We start from the raw sequence: 23,903 nt of genomic DNA on the forward strand, positions 1-23,903 counted from the left end.
TTTCTTCATTGTTTCATTTATATGTTCCTTTAAAAAGTGTGTTAATAAACAATAGAAACAATTTTATAAAAACAACTTTTATACTTGAATGTATTAGGGTACTTGTGATTACATCTGAACAAATATTTTTACTCATTTTTTTATTTTTGTGCATTTATTTTTTGTTTTTTTTACTGTGCAAGTATTTTTTGTGCACAATTTAGAATAGGTCTAAAAAGTTACTACAAAATCTATTATTATTTGTTGAGCCTAGCCTTCTTGTTTTCTCACATTAAATAAACAACAGGGAAAATGGAAAACTAAAAAAACAACATTTTCATGTAAGAATAAGATTCAGTTAAAAAAACTAGAAATTATTCATCAGTTGTGAGAAGTGAGTTAGTATTTTTTTTTACACTTTCAGTTGTTATAATCATACTGTATTATTATTAATAATAGGTTATTTTTCTAAACTATTTCAACTTAATCTTCTTAACATTCAAGCTAGTTATTACTATTAATTATTATCAGCTGAATAATGCTTGGTAATATAAACACTAATATAATAATTAACATATTATTTACTTTTTTATGCAAATAAATGCACTATCCAAAATGCTTGTTAAGTGGTACCTATTCTCATCAAGGTAATTTAATAAGTTTTTCTCAAATAATCTTCAATGTACGATAATTAAAAAAAATTGAAGCTGTCTTGGTCTAATATTTGTTAAGGTAGTTGCCATATTCTTTATCTTCCCTACTTCATTAAAACACATATTCTTTAAAGGTAAAATCATTTGTTTTTTTGTGGCTACTACCATTTTTAAGGAAGTCTACAAAAATTGCATAATTCTCTCATTCTTTGGTTTGATTATGATATGAAAATAAATGCTGATAGCTAGCCTACACCAACAATATAACATTACATTTTTTGCATACTGTATTGTAATGATGTAGTAACTGTAATAGGTGCTCTTTCCCCTTCTAGACTTTCACTAGGGCCCCTCTGGTTCACCTTAGGAGCTTGATGTGATCCGTACCCGAGGTCCTACGGGCCTGCTTCAGATGAAACTACTGAACAGCAGTAGGTTGTCCCTAAACTAGATCAATTAGGTATTTACCTGACAAATCACAAAACACATATTTCTAATGAAGACTTAAAATATTGTTTTACCATCATACAACACACCAACCCTCATGACACATAGTTCACCTCCCATAACATTAAACCTTCAAAGAAAACTGTTAGTAAAAATCAATGTATATAATTTTATATATTGATTTTTTATGACAATTGTATTTTGAGCCACTTTTTATTAATATGGCATCAAATATGTATCATCTATGTATAAAATATGTATTTTATACATTTAAGGTATGCATCAATTTCTATCAAAATTTACAGATTATATACAGATGTATAATATGTATCATATCTGTAGTTGGATCCTTATACAATATGCATATAATACATATTTAGGTGGGACATATTTACAGATACAATCTGTATTGTATACATTTCTATACAGATTGTATACAAAAGCTATACCATGCCGGTAGGTAAATTATACGTATTATATACATATTTGTGCTACTTGGGTAGTTTATATTATGAAGATTAATAGTTGAGAAACACTAAGTGTGCTTAAGTGAACAAATGGAAAACTGATAGAAAGAGAATTGCTATTTGTTTATTAAGAGCCTAATGTACGTCATTGGCGCTCGAGAACTAGATGGCTGCACAGTTTTAGTCCTGAGTGTGGCCATACATTTTGAGAGAGGCAATGACTGTTTGAACTTGTAATACACATAGGCCTAACTTGTCATAACTCATAACACACAGATTATCTTTTTAGTTGCAGGCCTATACAAAATGTCATTTTGGCTATGTTTGCTCTTTTAGATTATGTTATTTGCTTGTCGGTTGTTATCGTACTGGCTCTGTGGCTGCGATTGGTGTAGAAACGCCAACTGTGAAATCAGCTGATTTAGCGAGTGGGAATGGTCATTACAGCTATATAGCTATTTTGCGTACTGTTTATAGGTGTGCCAATGTGATAATTTTCATGCAGTGTTAGGAAATATGGCTTATTGTGTATTAGGAGGGCAAAATACGTCATTGCTGCTCGAGAACTGTGGATGGTCGCAAAAAGTTTTGGCTAAGAGCAGCGCTATACATTTCAAGAGCGGCAATGACTGTTGGTGCTCACAATCCACATACGATTTTTCCTACCACCATAATTAACTAATCATAACTCATAGATTAACTTTTTAGTTGTATAAAATGTCATTTATGTTAAGTTCGCATTATCTTCTGGAAGGAATGTAACCTAGATCGTCACTATTAGACATGAAAACAATGTCTAGAATACAAAACCAAGAAACTCAAACAATTAACTATCGACTTTATACAGTCAATCTTCTGGGCTACACACTAAAAGAACTTCAAAAATGTCTAAATTAGCATTATTCTTCCATTCCAAATTCAGACATTTGAGTTGATCTGCTGGTGTTGAGTTCTTCAAGTATGGAAAGAGGTTTGTTTTTTTTTTCATCAAAGGAAGTCCTCCTTTGGCGGGCAGTTGAGCCATTACACGTCCACGCAATGTCACGCCTCAATGTTTTTGTATAGCATTTCGTCGCCGGATTTGGTTAGGATTGGAATTGGGTCGTTTCGTAGTAGACCTGCATACCCGAAGTCAATGTCCGCTGTTCTGAAACATATGTTGTCAGAAGGCCCGTAATTGTCATAAAAAAAATTTTTGTACCTGTATGCATCTGTTCGTATTTTTGTTCAATGTTAAATCTTTCATCGTTAGTGAATCCATGGTGAATCCAGTTAAGTGGTTCGCCAAGCGTCAGTGAGGTCCCGGATGAGAGGCTTCATTAGCAAGCAATAGATAATAATAATTCAATAGGTTAAGATAATCGTAAATTAGCTATTGCAAGCGGCCCACGTTTTTCGTAAATCTTACATAAATCTTACAAGTATTTATTCCCTCCACATTTTTATAAAATATTTTCTACTTTTCAATACGTTTAAAAATGTGATATTTTAAAAAGTCATGTGGAAATTATCGTAGTCTTCCGAGATTGCAGCAAAACTCTGTTCATGTCCCCCGTGGAATGGAAACATCATCATATTCATCTGCGGTCGCGGAAAAATTTTTATCGTCTCCTGCGGCGTTCAGACAATGTTGTCTTGTGCGATTGCGTCAAAAGCGGTAATTTTCCGATCGTCGCAAAAGTGTCTGGTATCGGTATCAGGATCGACTTTTGACGATCGATTCTCGACACTGATAAGTTACCAATGTCCAAGAATTGAAAATTGAGTGTTATTGAGAATCGGTATCAATAAACAACACATCCCTAATATAAAAAAAAATTTTGGGGTGGCCCCGCCCCCCTCTTTGGATACGCCACTGGCTTGCATATAGATACAACCAGAAATGACCTCAGGGACTTGTAAAGGTGCGACCAGACAGGGCGCTGCCCCGCTTTTGGGGTAAAACGCAAATTAGTAAAGAGTCTGCACATTTTACATAATTGTGTATGGGACCGGAAAATTTTACATTTTGAATAGTTGCCAGTAAAACCCGCCAGCAATCACTTTTTTCCTCTTTTTGCATTGTTGTAAAATATATCGCACAAGTTAATCTACTAGCCTGAAGTAATGTGAAAAACAATTCCGGTCTCGTACCTAGCGTCTTAGGACAAAAAGAAAAAAAATTGCATTAAATTATTGTGGTTGTTGCCATGATGTATAAGATGTTCACGACATTGCTATATTGTGTTTCATAAAATTATAAATTGGATGACGTTTTGTATTAGAGTTATAAATGTTTCATTGGTTAAGTAGTTAGGCCTATATAGTTAAATTCAACTGTTCTTGCTAGGACACCATATGCTTCTTACATAGTCTAAATTCGACCCGGGGCCTAGGAAAATAACAAATAGAAAACACCACATAACAAAGGAAACATGTAAATTTACCATTCTTAATTTTATGAATAAAAAAAGGAAAGATTATCCTAGAGCTACTATATGGTGATTGGAGAGATCATAAATACTAGTATTTTACATTGCTATTATTGTTTGTTGGTAATGTTGGGGTATAGTAGGAAGGGCTCTAAAGGTTTGGCCCCACACCATCCAATGCCGGGCCCTGGTCACAACAAAAACACAATGATTCATTTTTTTTTTTTAGAGGAAAGCCTTACTCATTGAGCCAATGACATACTTGATTCTGGACTCGGAACCTAGAATGAAATTCCTTTTCATAAGCCAGGTTTCAGATTGAAGAAATCTACCTGAAATTCATTTGATCTGCACATAGGCTTTCTGAAGTTGCATTTCATTATATAGGATTTAGTTTGGAAAGATAGTGTTTACATCTCGGATGGAAGTTTCTAGCAAGCTTCAATCTTATTAGATTATCAAGTCTCAACTGTATAACCTAATGTTAAACTGTAATCTTTACCCCCCTAAGGAACTAGTTATGGATTCCTAGTGTTTTTGGGTTGCTCATTTGTGTCATGTTCATATTCCTCTTTAGTCTGTAGAATGTAAAAGAATGTTACATTTAAAAACATAAAAAATAACATCTATACCAGCTGCTAGGCCATAACTTATTGTTTTCAATATTTATGATGTCAAAAATTTGTGTTTTTGATAAAATATTGAACAGTATTTATTTTTGATTGATAAGACCTAAATGCTTGAGATTTAAAACTATTCATCCTTTCTTAAGTATTGTTAAACATTATGAATGGCAACTAGTTTGGGGCAGTGTTTCAACCTATTGACTAATATTAGAAAATGTTATTCGTTAAAAAGTCAATAAGTTTTCTAGTGTAAACAATTTTGTACCTTATTCTTGTTTGGAAACAAAAAACTGTACAACCAAATAATTGTAATAGAAAAAATGGGACATCAAATTTCATGACAACCATAAAATTACCCTTCTTAAAAAAGTTTTGCTGCTGTATGGAGTTGGTTACTGGAGTGCGGGTTGTCACTGGATTTGCTCTTGTAAGTAAAGTAGCCTGCTCTACAGAAATTGAAATTTACAACTATCTGTAGTTTGCTATTCATTTTTTATACTTCTCTGCATGGTATAGTTAAAAGCCTAGATTTACATTTCCAGGGTTGTCAATATTTAATGATGTGTGTAAGACAAAGGAGGAACTAAATTAAAGTCGAGCGATTTACAGAACACTATCAAGAGATTTGTTTGGTGTGATGACACAACTAATTTTGTTAAATTAGTGAACTTACAGGAACCCAATCACTATCTATTGAAAGTAAAAGTTGTATTTTTTATATTAAATACTACTTTCTATAACGAAAATAAGATATCTCGCATAATAATAGGGTTCACTTCTTGACAACTAATGTACAGAGTGGCCGAAAAGTCCCTTTACACAATATTGCAGTACGTACACTATATAAACACAACTGATCCTTTGCCCAGACAATGGAGGTATACATGCTGATGTTATGGGCTAAAAATTATGTTTACTTGGTTTTAGTCCACAATAAATTTCTAATGAAAATTTTACTAAAGGTTTCTATGGTTTTAACCCTTAGCGCTTGTTTTTTTTTACACTGGAGCAAACAAAAATGGTTATAAAAAGAATTTTTTGATAGTTAGCTCTTTAAACTTTAGACCTAATCTCTATATTCATTTTCTCATATTGTTATGTATATTTTATTATAATACCCTTAATTTTATGATATCCTTAATTTGATTTGAAACTAATATTTTGGACCCTTTATTTTTTCATCATGAAATGTAATAATGGTGTTAAAGAGGGGAACATTTTAGTTAAAGAAGTTTTTACTGCAAACAAATGTTATTTTTAATTTTACAAAAGTATAATATCCTATCCTATCCTATACTCTAATACGAGCAATGTTTGCTTGTATGTATGTATGCTTGCTTGCTTTCAAAAAAGATCTCGAAAACGCGGCTCCGACGATTTTCTTCAAATGTTGTAAATAGTTTATTTCTGGCCTGAAAACGAGTTTACTGCAGTTAGAACTGCCAACAAAAATCTAATTACATAGAAAAATTAAACTGAAAATCACATTTTTTAACATTAGTCTTATGGGTTGCTAGGTAATCATGTTTAGTCGAGGCGCTGAGGGGGTTTGAGCATGCATAAAAGTGTAACGAAATTTGACTTTTGATTGTTGCTATGGGTACCTAGTAGATAAAGAAAATCGATGTTGTCGCATTTCTAGGTGGTTAATAACATGGGGGGGAGGGGGTGAAGTTGGGGGGCCGCCCGGGGGGCCGCCGCGCACAAAATAGCTCATATCTCGAGAACCAAAAATCATATGAATACGTTAGAAACCTCAAACTGTGCAGAAATATGCATTCTACAAATAGATTATGTAGTAGTTTCACAGAAATTGACAAGAAGTTACTAAAAATTATATTTTTAAAATTTACGATAAGTATAATCAGGAGTATAATGGTTTTTGTTGTTGTTTAGAACCATTAATTTTTTAATTGACAACTTTTGAGAGTAGTACACTATAGGTAAATAGTACTTCTGTATAATGAAACTATTGCGGTACATAACTTAACAGCTATACAATCCTCAGATCCAATAAACATAACACAAACAAAGGCGCAAAACGCGTCGCGGTCATTGTTCCTGCTGCCTTAACTATTAATGGCGAGTACAGTTCAAGCTGAGACTTATATTATACTTTTAGAACGATGGAGATTCTGAGGATTCATTTTCATATATATAAAATAGTATTGAGGGACTATTATGTAGCGAGAAATATAGTTTGTAAAAGAAGAGAGTTTATAAAAAATTGGGTAATTGAATATAGTTGAACGTTTCCATCATCTGACCAGGCTGCACAATTGGTGCAACAGCTGTTTCGGCGATCGCGTAAAGGTAGTGTAAACGATACGAGTAGAAAATGTTAAATACAAGCCTTGGTGAGTGCCTTAAAAACTTCTACGAGTGTCGTTAACACTATTTACGCGAGTTGTGTGCATTAATTAACCTGCAACAGTATTTTAATTACCAAAAACCACTACTCAAAACTTAAAAAGAGAGGTTATTTTTTCTTTATCCCTCATTGTCTCTGACAGTAATGCAACGAATCATCGCACCAATCGTTAACAATTAAATTGACCTGAACAGCTGAAGTTATAGTTGAAGTTCGAAGCATTATAATTTTACTTCTTCTCTCAATCCTTGACCCTATCTGGGTACCAGTGGTGGTTATATTTTGGCCCTTTTTGTAGTGGTACCATATAATTCACCAGAGAACAGTTACATGCCCATATAAGTAGATATCTATTATATATTATGTTTCAGTGATAAATGTAGAATATAAAAATATATATTTTTCAGCAATGCTTTTAGGCGTAGTAGCAAGAGGTTTGCAATTTTTTGGATTATTCAACTTAGAAATGTTTAAATCAACCCGCAAAAATCATAAAAATAATGTTTTTATCCATATTATCCAAATGTTAAGGTTGTGTAAAATATGATTCCTTACGTAGAAATAGCAATGTTTTTTTTTTAATACGCATAAAAATAAAATTATAAAAAACTACCAAACTACTTTATTTACCAAATTGTATTTAATTGTTGTATGAGAAATAAATTTATTGCATCAACAGTAAATAAATATTATACTGCTGTAACAATTTAGTATTTTCACAAAAATTTTCAATAGAATATAATTTAATTTTTACCATATGTTTTTACTTTTATCAATATGTCAATCCATCTCTCTTTATCAAACCTTGTATAATATATTGCCAAACAGACCAATAGGTAATTGATTCAATACATTATAATATAGAACATTTTCAAATAACCTTATTTAATGTAAATATATAATAACCTATAACTTTTTGTAACAAAGTTGCTTCAATTTCAATATAATTTTACTTAAATAACTTGTCAAAATTCAAATTTAGCTCTATGGCAAATGAAAATTGTTATAATATATGTGTGAACAGTGGCCTACAATTTTCCGTGATAAAGTCAGCATTGACATATGTGAATGCAACAATGCATCAAACCTTCCTCACTTCTAAGAGTGCTGAGCTAGTATGAAGATATAAATTGTAAACTGCATATTTTAATATAAAATTTTTTTTTAAGTGCATATATTTGGAATAAATTAGTGAAATTTGATTAAAGAAGATCCGTCCTTGTTACAAATATTAATAACTACACAACATCAAGAAATTTAACTGTGAAGAAGACGTCAATTTTGGTGAGATCACTCCAGTAGACATTTTCTTTCCTTGGATCGAAGCCATTACAACACTTTTAAGCCTAACTTTTGAACATTTGTACCATAATTTAAAAGTCAAGAAACTAATAGAAGCTTATAGAACATAAATTAATTAACCTTTCAGAAAATAATTCGAACATAATTTATATTTCAAAACAAAATTTAATTAGGCTATATATAATCACAAAATTAAATTCAAAGCTCGATCACCCCACCTGAGATAAAGATCCATGCAATATAACCCCTCAACCTAAATTAGAACTATTGTAATAGGCCTAGCCTAAAGCTTAATTTAGTAAATTCATTTGCACCCTTTGTAAACTTTTATTGTGAACCCTTAGTTTCTTTTCTTTTACAATCAATTTTGTATTGTAATTAAATAAATTTAAGTTTAGATACTGTACATGGAGTTTCCATTGTATTCCTAGCTTGTATTTTTAGCCTTGTTACACTGCATAATTTAAGAGTAAAAGCTCTTTCTAAAAATGTATAGTTAAATGTTGTTGAAATCGAAATTTCCTGAGTAATTTACGTCAGAATGTGAAATGTTAACATTCTTTTACGAAAACATAATTTTTATCACCTTTTCAAAACTACATAAAATTGTTATAACCAACCTCAGATTCGGAGATGTATAAATTGTAGGGAATTTATTGCAGTTTCAGATGGTGATGGAAACGATCCACCACCAAAATATATTTTGAACTCTCTTCTTTTACAAACTATATTTCCCGCTACATAATAGTCGCTCAATACTATTTTATATATATAGATATGCAAATGAATCCTCAGAATCTCCATCATTCTAAAAGTATAATATAAGTCTCAGCTTGAACTGTACTCGCCATTACTAGTTACGGCAGCAGGAACAATGACCGCGACGCGTTTTGCGCCTTTGTTTGTGTTATGTTTATTGGATCTGAGGATTGTATAGCTGTTAAGTTATGTACCGCAATAGTTTCATTATACAGAAGTACTATTTACCTATAGTGTACTACTCTCAAAAGTTGTCAATTTAAAAATTAATGGTTCTAAACAACAACAAAAACCATTATACTCCTGATTATACTTATCGTAAATTTAAAAAATATAATTTTTAGTAACTTCTTGTCAATTTCTGTGAAACTACTACATAATCTATTTGTAGAATGCATTTTTCTGCACAGTTTGAGGTGTCTAACGTATTCATATGACTTTTGGTTCTCGAGATATAAGCTATTTTGTGCGCGGCGGCCCCCCGGGCGGCCCCCCAACTTCACCCCCTTCCCCCCATGTTATTAACCACCTAGAAATGCGACAACATCGATTTTCTTCATCTACTAGGTACCCATAGCAACAATCAAAAGTCAAATTTCGTTACACTTTTATGCATGCTCAAACCCCCTCAGCGCCTGGACTAGTTGGCTGAATTAAATAACAAGGAAATAGTAAACTAGGTGGTGTTCGCAGAGGCATCCACAAAATTAAACGGAGTCATCAAGGGTTCATTATATTGTTTTTGTCATACTGCAGTAAAAACAGAGTCGTTTTTAATGCATGCGTTGTGGGTCTAAAGTAGCATTTTTACTCTCTTAGTAAAAGTCGTTTTTAGCCTCTATGGAGTAAAAATCAGTTGTGGTCAACTCAGTTGTAAACTTTGATTGTAAACCATTGCATGTATCGAAAATATGTATCGATTCGTGCTTCGTAATCATTTTAACCTACACAGTCTACAGTCTCTTCCCATAGCATTTTAGTATTGCGGATACATTAATCCATTCCCACACTAAAAACTGCCCACCTTTACTACTTCCTTCACCACCCCCTACGTCGTGGACCTGTTTCCCTCTCTTCCCATAGAATTAGGATTGCAGATACGTTAATGTACCTAATTGCCAAAGACAGTTCCCACACACTGCACTGCTAGCCTTACTAATTGTTTCACCACTTTCTCCGTCAAGGGGCCAGATTCCTTCCCTTCTCATAGTATTTTAGGATTGAAGATACATTAATCTAACTGCCACAGACGACTCTCACACTATGCTCATACTTTACTACTTCTTAAGCCACTTCCTACGTCGTGGACCTGTTTTCATCACTTTCCATATCATTTTAGTATTTTAGATACGTTAATCTAATTGCCACAAACATTTCCCACATTACGCACTGCTAGCCATTACTAATTCTTTCACCATTTCCTATGTCGTGGGCATGCTTCCATCCCTTCTCATAGCATTACAGCTTTGCAGATACATTAATCTAACTGCTACAAACGGTTCCAGTTCCCACACTCCACACTGCTCACCTTACTACTTCCTTCACCTCTTCCTAAGTCGCGGACCTGTTTCTCTTCTCTTAGCAATTTAAGATTGTAGATACCTTAATCTAATCGTCATAAACAGTTCCCACACTCCGGACAGCTCGTCTCGACTACTTCCTTCACCACTTCCTACGTCGTCTCGGACCTGTTTTCCTCGCCCTTCCCATAGCATTTTAGGATTGCAGATCCCTTAATCTACCCGTCATAAACAGTTCCCAAACTCCAGACTGCTCGCCTTTACTACTTCCTTCACCACTTCCTACATCACGGACCTGTTTCCCTCCCTTCCCATAGCATTTTAGGATTGCAGATACCTTAATCTAATCGTCATAAAAAGTTCCCATACACCGGACTGCTCGCATTTACTACTTCCTTCACTACCTCCTACGTCACGGACCTGTTTCTTTCCATTACCATAGCATTTTAGGATTACAGATACCTTAATCTAATCGTCATAAAACGTTCCCATACTCTGGACAGCTCCCATTGACTACTTCCTTCACCACTTCCTACATCGCGGACCTGTTTTCCTCCCTTCCCATACCATTTCACGATTGTAGATACCTTAATATAATCGTCATAAACAGTTTCCACACTCCGGACAGCTCGCCTTGACTACGTCCTTCAAAACTTCCTACGTCGCGGACCTGTTTTCCTCCCTTCCCATAGCATTTTAGGATTGCAGATACCTTGATCTAATTGTCAAAAACAGTTCCCACAGTCTGGACTGCTTGCATTTACTACTTCCTTCACCACTTCCTACGTCACGGACCTGTTTCCCTCTCTTTCCATACCATTTCACGATTGTAGATACCAATATAATCGTCATAAACAGTTTCCACACTCCGGACAGCTCGCCTTGACTACTTCCTTCACAACTTCCTACGTCGTCTCGGACCTGTTTTCCTCCCTTCCCATAGCATTTTAGGATTGCAGATCCCTTAATCTACCCGTCATAAACAGTTCCCACACTCCAGACTGCTCTAGGGTGGAATGAAAAATCTTTTTTTTTAATTTTGAAATGTAATAGTGATTAAAAGTTGCCAAATGGCTTCAAAAAGACACTGTAAAAATTTGGTTAAATTAAAAATATATTTAGAGGTGCCGCAAAGCTGCTAAAAATATGCATTTTTTGTCAATTTTGAAATTTTTGAGGATTTAATATTTTTTTACAAAACATATATTCTGCCTTTAATTATACTTAATTTTAGTTTTACTACTTATGTGAAAGCCTTTATAAGTAAAACTAACTGTTTTTGCTCTTATTTTGCCCTAAAAACTAAACATATTTACATGCAGAAAAATGTCAAATCCCACCTATAGGCCTACAAAACAATAATGAGGAATGCATTATAAGATATCTAAGAGTACAACATCTTAAAACAATATTATAGCTTTGCAAAACTATATGACACATGGAATAAGTAAGAAGAGTAATAGGCATTAGAACATTGTGGCTAAAAACTAGAGTGGTGGGGAAAGGGGAGGGGGAATCATGTTTCAACATGAAAGTCTGGCTGCCAAAAACTCTTGCTGTCAGTAAGCTCAGGTCGAGTGATTGGATAACAAGTGTGGTTACCTTGTGTTGATAAAGTGTATCACTGTAGTGTTTTGAACTATTATTTCAAATGTGACTTGTAGTTTTACTTCTTAAATATTGAATGATTTAATTTTCATATTATTACAAGTGAGATTTGAGTGTAATGGCCTTGTCAAAACCATTCAAGACTAGACTTCAGTTGGAATGTCAGATATTTGGCCATTCTAAACAGTTGAGTGAGTTATGTTTACCAACGTATTGTGACATTATGAAGTATTACTTGTTTATAAGAAATGAACTAAAGCCAGAAGTAATGTCAAAGGAACCAACGGTGAGTGAAATACTAGATATTGTTATGGAGAAAGTCATAAATATTTGGTGTAAGGCGTCAATACCCGTAGTTTCAAAAACCCGTATGATACAAATGGGGAAATCTTATCATGATAAATATAGAAATCTATTAAGATCGAAGGGTAGAAAGGGTACAGAGAGCTACGATTCCACTGTGACTTCTTTTTTAAATGAAAGTAAACGCCTTTTTGATGTCGCTGCATGTAAATGCAAGGCTTTTTCAGATTGTAAATGCCCTAAAGAAAAAAAAGTACCTAAAGTAGAGCAAGAGTTTTTAACCGACCAAAGAACAACAAGAAAAATGACTATAAGTAACATAGACAAAGCTATCTCAAATGTTTTAAATCGAAGGGAAGAACGAAAGCATAGAACAATGCAGCAACAGTTGAAGCATTGTGAACAATCAGCAGGCATTAGTAGTGAAACTGTAAATATTAGTAATGATTCTGATACCGATCAAAGTTGGGATGAAGACTTAGCATCTACTAATAACACAGAAGATCTACCCTCCACTTCCACTCGGGTTTCACCTATAAGCGAGCAAATGCGTGTGGAATTACCAACAGTTGCGTCAATCTGTGACAGGACAGGAGTATCAGACAGAGTTGCTGCTGCTATTGCCAGTGCAGTTCTAAAAGATGTTGGGATGATTACAAACGCCGATAAAAGTAAAGTAATTGATAGAATGAAAATTCAAAGAGCAAGGGCCAAGAACCGAAAAAAAGTAACTGTGAGTAGTTTTAACCAAGTTAAAGAAAACAAGGGATTATTTTTTGATGGAAGAAAAGATAAAACAATTATGCAAGAAAAGAAGGGAAACAAATTTTATAAGAAAACTATAGTTGAAGAGCATATTGCTTTAGTAGAAGAACCTGGTTCATCTTATCTAGGACATGTCACACCTTCTTCTGGAACAGGCGAAGCTATTAAAGATAGCATCACAGAGTATTTTAATAGCAACAGTAGTTTAAATATATCTAACTTAACTGCAATGGGATGTGATGGAACAGCCACTAATACAGGAGTAAACAATGGTGTACTTGCTTTGATGGAAAAATCTCTAAATAAGCCACTGCAGTGGCTGATTTGCTTGTTCCATGGCAATGAATTGCCTTTGCGCCATTTGTTTTGTGCATTAGATGGGAAAACAACAGGCCCTAATGAATTTGGAGGTGTTATAGGAAAGCAGCTAGAAAAATGTTATGACCTTCCAGTTGTTAGATTTTCTCCTATACAGCACAATCTCCCGGATCTTGTAATCAAACAAAGATTTAAGTACAGACCAAAAGTATTTGTTTGACATGTGTCACGCAATTTCTAGCGGTGAATGTTCACAAGACCTTCTATTAAGAAAACCAGGAAAGTTGGCGCATTCACGATGGCTAACATTAGCAAGTCGAATACTACGATTATACGTTGGAACGGAGAATCCATCTGACAATCTGAAATCCTTGACCGAATATGTTGTTAAGGTCTATGCCCCAGTCTGGTTTCATATCAAACTGAAACCTTCATGTGTAAATGGCTCAAAACATTTATGGCACCTGATTAAATTGTCACGCTACCTTAACGATGATCATCTAAAAGTAATTGATCCAGTAATTCAAAGAAATGGTTATTACGCTCATCCTGAAAACCTGCTGATCTGCATGTTAAGTGATGAACGAAAGCACGTGAGAGAGCTAGGTCTTCGGAGGCTTTTAAAGGCAAGATCTGAAAACAGAAATGCAGTAAGGAAGTTTGTGGTCCCAAACATCAATTTCCAGGCAGAAGATTTTATTGATTTGATTAATTGGGTAGATATAACCATAACGGAGCCACCGATGACAAAACACATAACAGATGAAGCATTGAAAAAATTCATTGACAATTCAAGAAAAGATGGTTTCCAAAATCAATCAGTAGATTTTCCTCGTTTCCCCTGCCACACTCAAGCAGTTGAAAGAGTAATAAAGCTTGTAACGGAGTCTGCACTTAGTGTGTGTGGTGATGAAGCAAGAAATGGATTTGTCAAAGCCAGGATTGAATCACACAAGATAATGCCAAAATTTGAGACAAAAAAACATTTTGTTTAATTTTCAAAAAACATAAGGACTATCTAAACTGACATGAAGTTACTTTTATGTATCTTTACATAGAATATACTAGATTTTAAACAACATATTGTTCTATTCTCTTGGGAATCCTACGCCATACCTCAATTTTCTTTCCGAAAGAACAACTGAACCTATATTTTTGTATATTTATGTTTTAATTACTCTTCTTAGATCATGGTTTTTAATTTTATTATACATAAAAGCTATTAGTGATCAAAATATTGTACATAGAAATAATAATAAGGCAATATACCAAATTAATAGAGGTGTTATAACTGAACAGTTTTATTTGGAAATTCGCTTTAAATTCTCTTTTATTTGACTTTTTGGAAATAAATTTTACAAGTATAGCACCTACTAAGCTTACTTTTAATATTTTTTTATTTATAATAACTAATTTGTCTTCAACTTAAAAATATATTAACATGAAATTGGTGACAAAAAATAATTCTTGAATTTGATGAAAATAACAGAATATTTAAAAAAAATTCAAATTTTCAAGGCTTTTGCGGCACCTCAAGACATAAACATAAAACAATGAAATTTTGTTGTGTTATTTGTTACATTAAGGTGCAACTTTTAAATGCTATTAGAAAGTTTTCTGATGAAAAAAAAAATTTGCCATATAACTTCATTCCACCCTGCTCGCCTTTACTACTTCCTTCACCACTTCCTACGTCACGGACCTGTTTCCCTCTCTTCCCATAGCATTTTAGGATTGCAGATACCTTATTCGAATCGTTATAAAAAGTTCCCATACTCCGGACTTCTCGCATTTACAACTTCCTTCACTACCTCCTACGTCACGGACCTGTTTCTTTCCATTACCATAGCATTTTAGGATTACATATACCTTAATCTAATCGTCATAAACAGTTCCCATACTCTGGACAGCTCCCCTTGACTACTTCCTTCACCACTTCCTACATCTCGGACCTGTTTTCCTCCCTTCCCATACCATTTCAGGATTGTAGACACCTTAATATAATCGTCATAAACAGTTACCACACTCCGGACAGCTCGCCTTGACTACGTCCTTCAAAACTTCCTACGTCGCGGACCTGTTTTCCTCCCTTCCCATAGCATTTTAGGATTGCAGACACCTTAATCTAATCGTCACAAACAGTTCCCACAGTCCGGACTGCTTGCATTTACTACTTCCTTCACCACTTCCTACGTCGTCTTGGACCTGTTTTCCTCTCTTCCCATAGCATTTTAGGATTGCAGATCCCTTAATCTACCCGTCATAAATAGTTCCCACACTCCGGACTGCTCGCCTTTACTACTTCCATCACTACCTCCTACGTCACGGACCTATTTCATTCCATTTCCATAGCATTTCAGGATCGTAGATACCTTAATCTAATCATCATAAACAGTTTCCACACTCCGGACAGCTCGCCTTGACTACTTCCTTCACCACTTCCTACGTCGCGGATCTGTTTTCATCCCTTCCCATAGAATTTTAGGAATGCAGATACCTTAATCTAATCGTCATAAACAGTTTCCACACTCCAGACTGATAACCTTTACTACCTTCACCACTTCCTACGGCACGGACCTCAAGCTAGTGTTGTTATTTGATTATATTTATGATCCATACTGTTTCTGTTCTAAAATCTGTGGAATAATGCTATCAGCTATTTTTATCTACTGCATTCAAAAGTCAACAGCTGATCATATGTCTTTGTTTATGTGTCAAATACTGCTTCCATAAGGATTACATTGAAACTTTGAGACCCAGTGGGGCGGATTTCTGAGTGACTTTTTTAACGCCATATAGATGTTGGCACTCACCGATATGGTCTTTAGTACCAAGCAAAATTTTAAAACGATTGATTCAGCCGTCTAGGAGGAGTTTGCGTATTACGAAATGCATAAGAGTCGAAGTATAAGAGCTTCGCTCGCTCCGCTCAACAAAAGACTTGAAGTTGTGTAGCATGTGTTCATAATAAGCTAACTCCCCACAGTATACTAGCAAATTACAAATACAGTACGAAAGAAAAAACATCACTTGTTAATATTGAGCAAAGATTATACTGAAGATTACTCGATACATTGTAGTCAAGGGTAGCAGTGCAAAGTCTGGGATCTGTTTATGACGATTAGATTAAGGTATCTCCAATCCTAAAATGCTAAGGGAAGGGAGAAAAACAGGTCTGCGACGTAGGAAGTGGTGAAGGAAGTAGTAAAGGCAATCATAAAATGCTATGGGAATAGAGGGAAACAGGTCCGTGACATAGGAAGTGATGAAGGAAGTAGTAAAGGCGAGTAGTCCGGAGTGTGGGGACTGTTTATGCCGATTTGATAAGGGTATGGGCAATCCTAAAATGCTATGGGAATTGAGGGAAACAGGTCCGTGACGAAGGAAGTAGTCAAGGCAAGCTGTCCGGAGTGTGGGAACTGTTTATGACGATTAGATAAGGGTATGGGCAATCCTAAAATGCTATAGGAAGGGAGGGAAACAAGTCCCTGACGTAGGAAGTGGTGAAGGAAGTTGATTGCTACATGAAAAAAATACCCTTACCCAGTTTCTCTTCTAACTGGACTACACGTTCAGCTAACAATATAAATCAGAACTTTATAGGCACCTTGTTACTTGTTCGTTTACCTGCTGGAAAAGCTAACAGCTTACATAATTTACCATATTATTTTATTACCTTCAAGTAATAACATTCATTTATTCACATATTTTTATTTTATGCACTTGAAAAATTTATTTTACAATGATCCATGTAAATGTTCCAGGTATTAGGAGATTTTTATATTGTAATGGGTGCCACGCTGTATGATGACTTCTACCCAACTTTGGTTTTAGCTTGTGAGTTTCAGGAGATTTATAAGCTGTGTATTTTATATTTTATTAATTATTTTATAAACTAACTAGCTGCTATACCTGTGCTACAATGGATTTGTTCAAAAATATAATGTTTCTCTAATAGCAAAGCAAAGCTAGTCCCTTTGCAAACAATTTTTGTGTAAGTTTTTTTTTTTAAACGGCTATAGTTAAAAAAAAAAACAGTAAGAGCTAGCAAAGATTTGAAAGAATTTTCATGATCAGGAATGAAATTTTCTACAAAACATACTTTTAGGCGTTTTCCAAAAATCTCACTCCTTCACCATCAAAAAATGCCCTTCTTCTAAAATTTTTTGGATTTTTATGTGTTTTTTTTTATTGAACAAGCGTGCCAGCTAGTGACACCTTTGAAAAATGCTTGTTCAATTAAAAACACATCAAATATCAGAGAAATTGTAAAACATTTAGAAGAAGGGCGTTTTTTAAGATGGAGGAGTGCGATTTTTGGAAAACGCCTAAAAGTATGTTTTGTGGAAAATTTCATTCCTGACCATGAAAATTCTTTCAAATTTTTGCTAGCTCTTATAGTTTTTTTAGCTATAGCCGTTTAAAAAAAAACTTACCTTTTCTCAAAAAGGGGGGGGGGAATTAAAATGTTGAACTACCATAACTTTTGATAGGATTGACGTATAGACCTCTAGTTTGCGCCATTCTTTTTCTTTTTTCATGCCTTCTTTTTGTTGAAATCGGAATAGTTGTGGCCTCTACGTCAAGGTGATTCTTGCAACTGCATATTTCTATCTAGGCTATTGCATTTTTTACATAAAGAAGCAAGTTTTTATAAAACACCCGGTAAAACTGCTCTGAGAGTGATATGTGGTCGATGTAGCGGTGGGGTCTTAGCACCTTCTCCAGGTAGGTTATGGTCATTGCGCCAAAAATGTTTGAAATAAAGGCCAGGTTGGTGTCATACAGATACAGTAGAGTCCCGCAAACTCGGCGTAATGTGGACTGGAAGGGTGCCGAGTTTGTGAAATGCCGGGTTATCAGGAACTAGGGTTAAAAACAAGAACAATACAATTTTTAATCTTATTAACTACTTCTTTAATTTATATTTATATTACAAGTTAGTATTAAGTCATCAGATATAGTAAAACAAATCATTTGTACGAGCTGAGAATGATTTGACTTGAGCTGGCTTGAGTCCATGTTTAACTCGGACTCAAAAAATCACTAATTTTCTGAGCCAGGTGATGGCCGAGTTATCGAGACTGCCGGGTTATCGAGTGCCGAGTTTGCGGGACTCTACTGATACTCACCAAAGTTCATATTTTCAGCTGCTGTCTCTTATTACATTTCGGGAGGACTCTATTGCTTATGGTTTTTGTTTCTCCTTCTTTTTCAAACTTCCACGGTAAGCATTTGAATATCTTAGTTGATAAATCATAAATCATTTTATTTAGCTATTAAATATAGATGATTGTACAATATAGGCTAAGTCATAACAAGCATTAAAATTTAACATGCACAAATCAAACTACATCAAATAATAAAAAACAAACGCAAGCATACAAAATAAAATAAGAGGTCAAAGTAAACAGCATCTGCAGAGCAGCAAACCATGCATTTTACCAAGCTATACATTAGTTGTATTATCTTTTTCTTTTTCTTTGATCATGCTAGAGAGATCTGCTTAAAAAAAACTCATCCATCCTATATAGAGGGTTTGATAAAAGCCATGATTTTATAATTTTCACAAACTTAGTGTTTTACACAGTTTTTTTACAACTATTGGGAGGCGATTGACAAATTTCATACCTGAAACTGGATAACAATTCAAAACCACACTTACCTAGATCTGTTCATGGGAAAGTTATTTCTATTCCTTATATTATACCTTTGACTATAGTCAATGATTATACTTATGGATGTCGATGTCGCTGTTTGTCAGAAACACACTCTCATTATCTTTGATTGCTACTAGCACTGAAAAATGTAAATACTAACAATATTCATTGCACCACACACAGTTTGAACAATGGTTTGCAATGGGCTCGGTGATGGGCATTACATACAATTCTTACTGCTTTTTTGCAACAGAAGACACTGTGGGTCCTGCTGGAATGACCCCATAGCCTAGGACCATACCGAATGACAAATGACAAATTCTTTATTTAACCTGCCCTGAGTGAGACCAAAGGTCCACTCTTCCCTCAGGACAGGAACAACAAATATACAAACAAAATATACATGTACAGAGTTGTGGACTATGAAAATCTAAAATTTACTTCTAATAAGTGAAAAACACAAATTATGTGAGATTGGAAAAAGCAAAGAAAGCATATTTAAGGAAAACAAAATGCATATCACTTTTAAGTCCACGCAACAAGAAAATGATTCGACCTAACTTTGAACAAAGCGAGTCAGTCTATGTGGTCACTCCAGCTTAGGACTGAGTCAAGAGAAAAGCCAAGCAGTTTTACAGGAACAGTATTACTCTTTGTGTTCAATCTGGTTTTACTTAGATAAAAAGCTATTGGCTGTTTCTTATCTTTGTTTAGAGCAAGCTTATTATTAGAAAACCAACCTCTGCGGCTAGTTTAAAGTTAGACTCTACAGTTTCAATGGCTATAACACAGGGTCTTCATGGCTAGCAAACAGCGTTGCATCATCATCGTACAACAACACCTTCGTGTCAAGTCTGAAAAATATGTCATTCATGCAAAAAATGTACAGAAAGGGGCCCGATATGGAACCCTGGGGCACACCATACTTAACAGGCAATAAGGCAGATTTGGATCCATTTAGATAAACTGTTGCCTGTCATAGGTAGGAATTTTCTACCTTGAGGGCAGAATCAGCAAGACCATACTTTTTTTAAATTTCTAGAAAAGTATGTCATGAGGCACACAATCAAAAGCACGGGAAAGATCACAAAGGCATACAACTGTACTCTCTTTGGATTCAAAAGCACTAAGAATATGCTGGACAAGGGAATCCACCACCCTTGATGTTACACTATATGGCAAGTTAAATGGAAAACTGTCTCATCGGACATCTTCGTTGGATCTCTAGAGTATTTAATTCATTATTTACTTCATATTTAAATGGAAAGATTGATTCAGGACCCAGATGCTATTTGTCTTTGTGCTATGAATTTTAGAGGTTAGCTGTAAGAAAGGACCATGAGGTCCTAAGTTCGCCTCAATAAAGAAGGATTTTCATTTAATTTCATCAATGATGCTATGTAACAAAAGGGGAGGTTCTCTCAGAACAATTTCTCAAATCACCGACACTAAAACTCAATTAACAGTTTATCACTCATATTTTTCATCTTTAATGTCATACAGAATTCTTGTGTGGGGAAATTCTTGCCATGGCAGAAAGATTTTTAGGCTTCAAAAGAAGGCATGCACTTAGAATCAATGCTCAATTTGTAAAAAATGAGATGCCTATGCAACAATTAGGTACAACCAATTAAAACAATCAACATGTGATTGCTTTACAAACAAAATTTCTGTTGTACTCACTGAAAAGCTGTTGATAACATTAATGGAATACTAGTATTCTTTGGATTATTTATAAGCTTACTCACAGATGCTGAACACACACTGGACACAGAACAGATGCTGTAAATTTCATTGTCAATTCCTTTTACAACCCTCAAACCTGTATAAGGACAAAAACTGTATTTACACCAAAGTTTACATGTTTTGAACAAAATTTTACAACAATCCAAAGAACACATTTTTTTCTAACACTCTGTTGTTTTCAACAGGTCTTTTAGTGTTTACAGCAGGAATTTGGTTTCCAAAATAAATTGTAACACCCCATTTCCCGCCTCTGTTTTACTTGATCAATGATTATTGTTCTCAGTCCAGCAGGTATGCTCGGACAGTGATGTTGGTGCATACCAAAGTTCTCATGGTCTGGCTTCTAGTTGTGATTATATTGTTAGCATTATCAGTTCATGCTCTTTCAAGGTGAGTATTTTTCCCAATAGTTATTTGTGCAACTAATGAGAAAAGTAAGCAATTGACTCACTCGAGAGAAATCCTTACTCACGAGCCGTAGGCGAGTGAGGAATGGTTTCTCGAGTGAGGCAATTGTACTTTGAACTCGAGTTGCACATTATACTTTTCCTACAGTTACCATAAAACAAATAAATTTGTGAATAAACATAACCTATTTTTACACAGAAGTGAACTTTTAATATAACATTTAATGTGAAGTGACAAATACAACAGTACAACAGCTGACCAGCTGATTTACAGCCAGTGCTGCCAACGTATTTCGCGCGCGTCGTTGCCTGCCTTCACGTTGCAAATCTGGAGTGAGACAAAGTAATTAGAGTGAGACAATGTTAACATTGTCTCACTGATGAGCGAATTGGCCACTTTGCTTTCTCAAATCAGTGAGAGAACATGTACATTGTTAGGTAACTGTAGGAAAAGAATATTAAGCTGCAGTAAGATTAATGTCTCTTAAGCAAAATAGATTATAGTAAAATCTAAATTCAATTATATAAACTTCTTTAATAGAAATGAGTTTTTTTACATATTTCTTTTAAAAATGTTGATTTCGTTAACTGCACTTTGGTGTGATTTTAAATGTAATAAATTTAATACATACAAGAAACTATAAAGACTATTTATTTTTGTTGTTTATATGGCTTTGGACCACTATCAGAATGAAAATATTATTAGGCTACCCATATTTTCTATTTCTGTCTTTCAACATACAAGAGTTAATATCTCTGAGGGGAAAAACTTCTTTATGAATCATTTTTGTTTAAACGCTTTCTGAAGTAGTTACATGAAAGCAGACACGTAAGTAACTATCCACAAAATAAAAATTGTATAGAATCGCAACTGATGCCTAATTTTAAATAGTTTTTCTTTCATCAAAGATATAAACCTCCTTTTGAAAATATTTAATTTTCTTAACATAAACCTATTTCTATGCATATATTTTCTAGGTACAAACATGTTTCTGTTTATGAAAAAGAGAAACAGTTGATTTATTTTGGAATACTTTCTGCCATTTCTGGTAAGTTTAAAACCTACACAGTATTGTTAATTTAAATTAGATTATTACTTATTTCTTTACTAAGCTAGCTACTAAAGACCCTAGGATTCAGCCTGATCCACTCTTGTCCATTCTCAAGCTATGTGTTTAGACGAAGCCAGTTGGCGGGCACTGGGCAGGTTACCGGTCTCAGGTGAACTTGAGATACACAGAAGCAAGTAACATGCCTGCTCTACTTACTTTACTTGCCTTGTGTAAACGCGGCTAAGGCTTTATGGAGTAGGTAGTCCTGAAGACTTATACAAAGAAAATACAGTACTGTAATTGGTTAATACAGAGCTGACTTAAATTCATAGAAAAAGTTAGCTCAGTGTAGGCCTATAACTTTAAAAATGGGGCCATATAAATATTGTATGCAACTCAAGTTTAATTGTTTTTTTTTTTAAGAACTAAAACTAACACTGCAAGCCAAATGTTTCTAAGGTCCTCTTGGGTCAACATTTACATTGTGCAATTTTGAGTTCCTATTATTAATTTGATTTTAAATAGACAATTTTGTAGCATCATTGGAAATGGTTGGTTGGGCTATCAATGTTCAATGAGAGCATAAATATATTTAAAAATAAGCATAATATTTTTCAGCTTTTGTAATGACTACTTACAGTTTATGGATACTGGAAAGCTATATTTACTGCTTGGAAGTGGACGAAGCTTCGACTAGAACCACATCACATATTCCTGAAGAGGGTGAAAGATTTGAATCTAATGAAAACCAACTGCTTCAACTGGATCATGAACAATCTGAGAAATTATCTATAAACGATTTACAAATGAAGCTATCCAATGGTAATGTGGAGTCTGAAAACGTCAGACTTTCTCAAATATCTGTTTTGTCAGATTCCAACTCCTCCATAATGGTATCTGCTGAAGATCAATGTAAAGATAGTGTAGTAAACATTAATGAAAATAAAAGTTAGATACAATTAGATTTGGGGAAATAAAATAAAATTGCAGCAACGTTTTAAAGGAGACTCATCTTTATTGTCTACTTGGAGAAATATGCCATAATTGTATAGTAGAAATGTGGTATTGTAAGAGTATGATGATTGAAATGACCACAAAGTTAAAATGTTGAGGTAATTAAACCCATTGCCCCTTAAGCATTTATTGAAGAACTTTTTCATAAATGATATTTTTTTTATTTATTGGTTCATAGAGAAAGACAGTGCAGGGATGGAGGGATGCCACATATAGCTGCTCATTTGCCCTTGTTGATGGGTATTGCAAATGAAAGTTGCACCGGAAACTGCAACCGCTACCGCTTGAACCCATAAGAATTGTTATGAGAACACCTCTCATAAATTTAAAATTCAAACTTAAAGCCTCAAGTAAAACTTTCACCAATTTCTTGACTGTAAGTCTGGCTTCATTACACAAAATTGTGGTGGTACAAGTTCTAAGAAGAGTTAGTGGTATATATATATTTTAAATGTGTGGTGGCATCGTTGGAAAATCAAGTGAGTTTAAGTATTC

The 23,903-nt window shown here is 34.4% G+C and overlaps 1 protein-coding gene across 2 annotated transcripts; it reads left to right on the forward strand.

The window, feature by feature from the left end:
- Nucleotides 1-4,620: 4,620 nt before the first annotated feature.
- LOC128987418 (uncharacterized) lies at nucleotides 4,621-23,445 on the forward strand. Of its 2 annotated transcripts, none has more exons than XM_054408251.1 (6): nucleotides 4,621-5,010; nucleotides 17,294-17,366; nucleotides 18,680-18,756; nucleotides 21,219-21,325; nucleotides 22,321-22,391; nucleotides 23,013-23,445. In XM_054408251.1, the coding sequence occupies exons 1-6, from the start codon at nucleotides 4,921-4,923 to the stop codon at nucleotides 23,345-23,347; spliced, it is 753 nt and encodes a 250-aa protein (XP_054264226.1). In that variant the 5' UTR covers nucleotides 4,621-4,920; the 3' UTR covers nucleotides 23,348-23,445. The 2 variants fall into 2 exon arrangements, with proteins under 2 accessions (XP_054264226.1, XP_054264227.1); XM_054408252.1 differs by having other exon boundaries at nucleotides 23,035-23,445.
- The last annotated feature ends 458 nt before the right edge of the window (nucleotides 23,446-23,903 follow it).

This window comes from Macrosteles quadrilineatus, unplaced genomic scaffold (assembly GCF_028750875.1).
Source record: "Macrosteles quadrilineatus isolate MER2022 unplaced genomic scaffold, UCM_ALF_1.0 Scaffold_2__2_contigs__length_208266976, whole genome shotgun sequence".
Lineage (NCBI taxonomy): Eukaryota > Metazoa > Arthropoda > Insecta > Hemiptera > Cicadellidae > Macrosteles > Macrosteles quadrilineatus.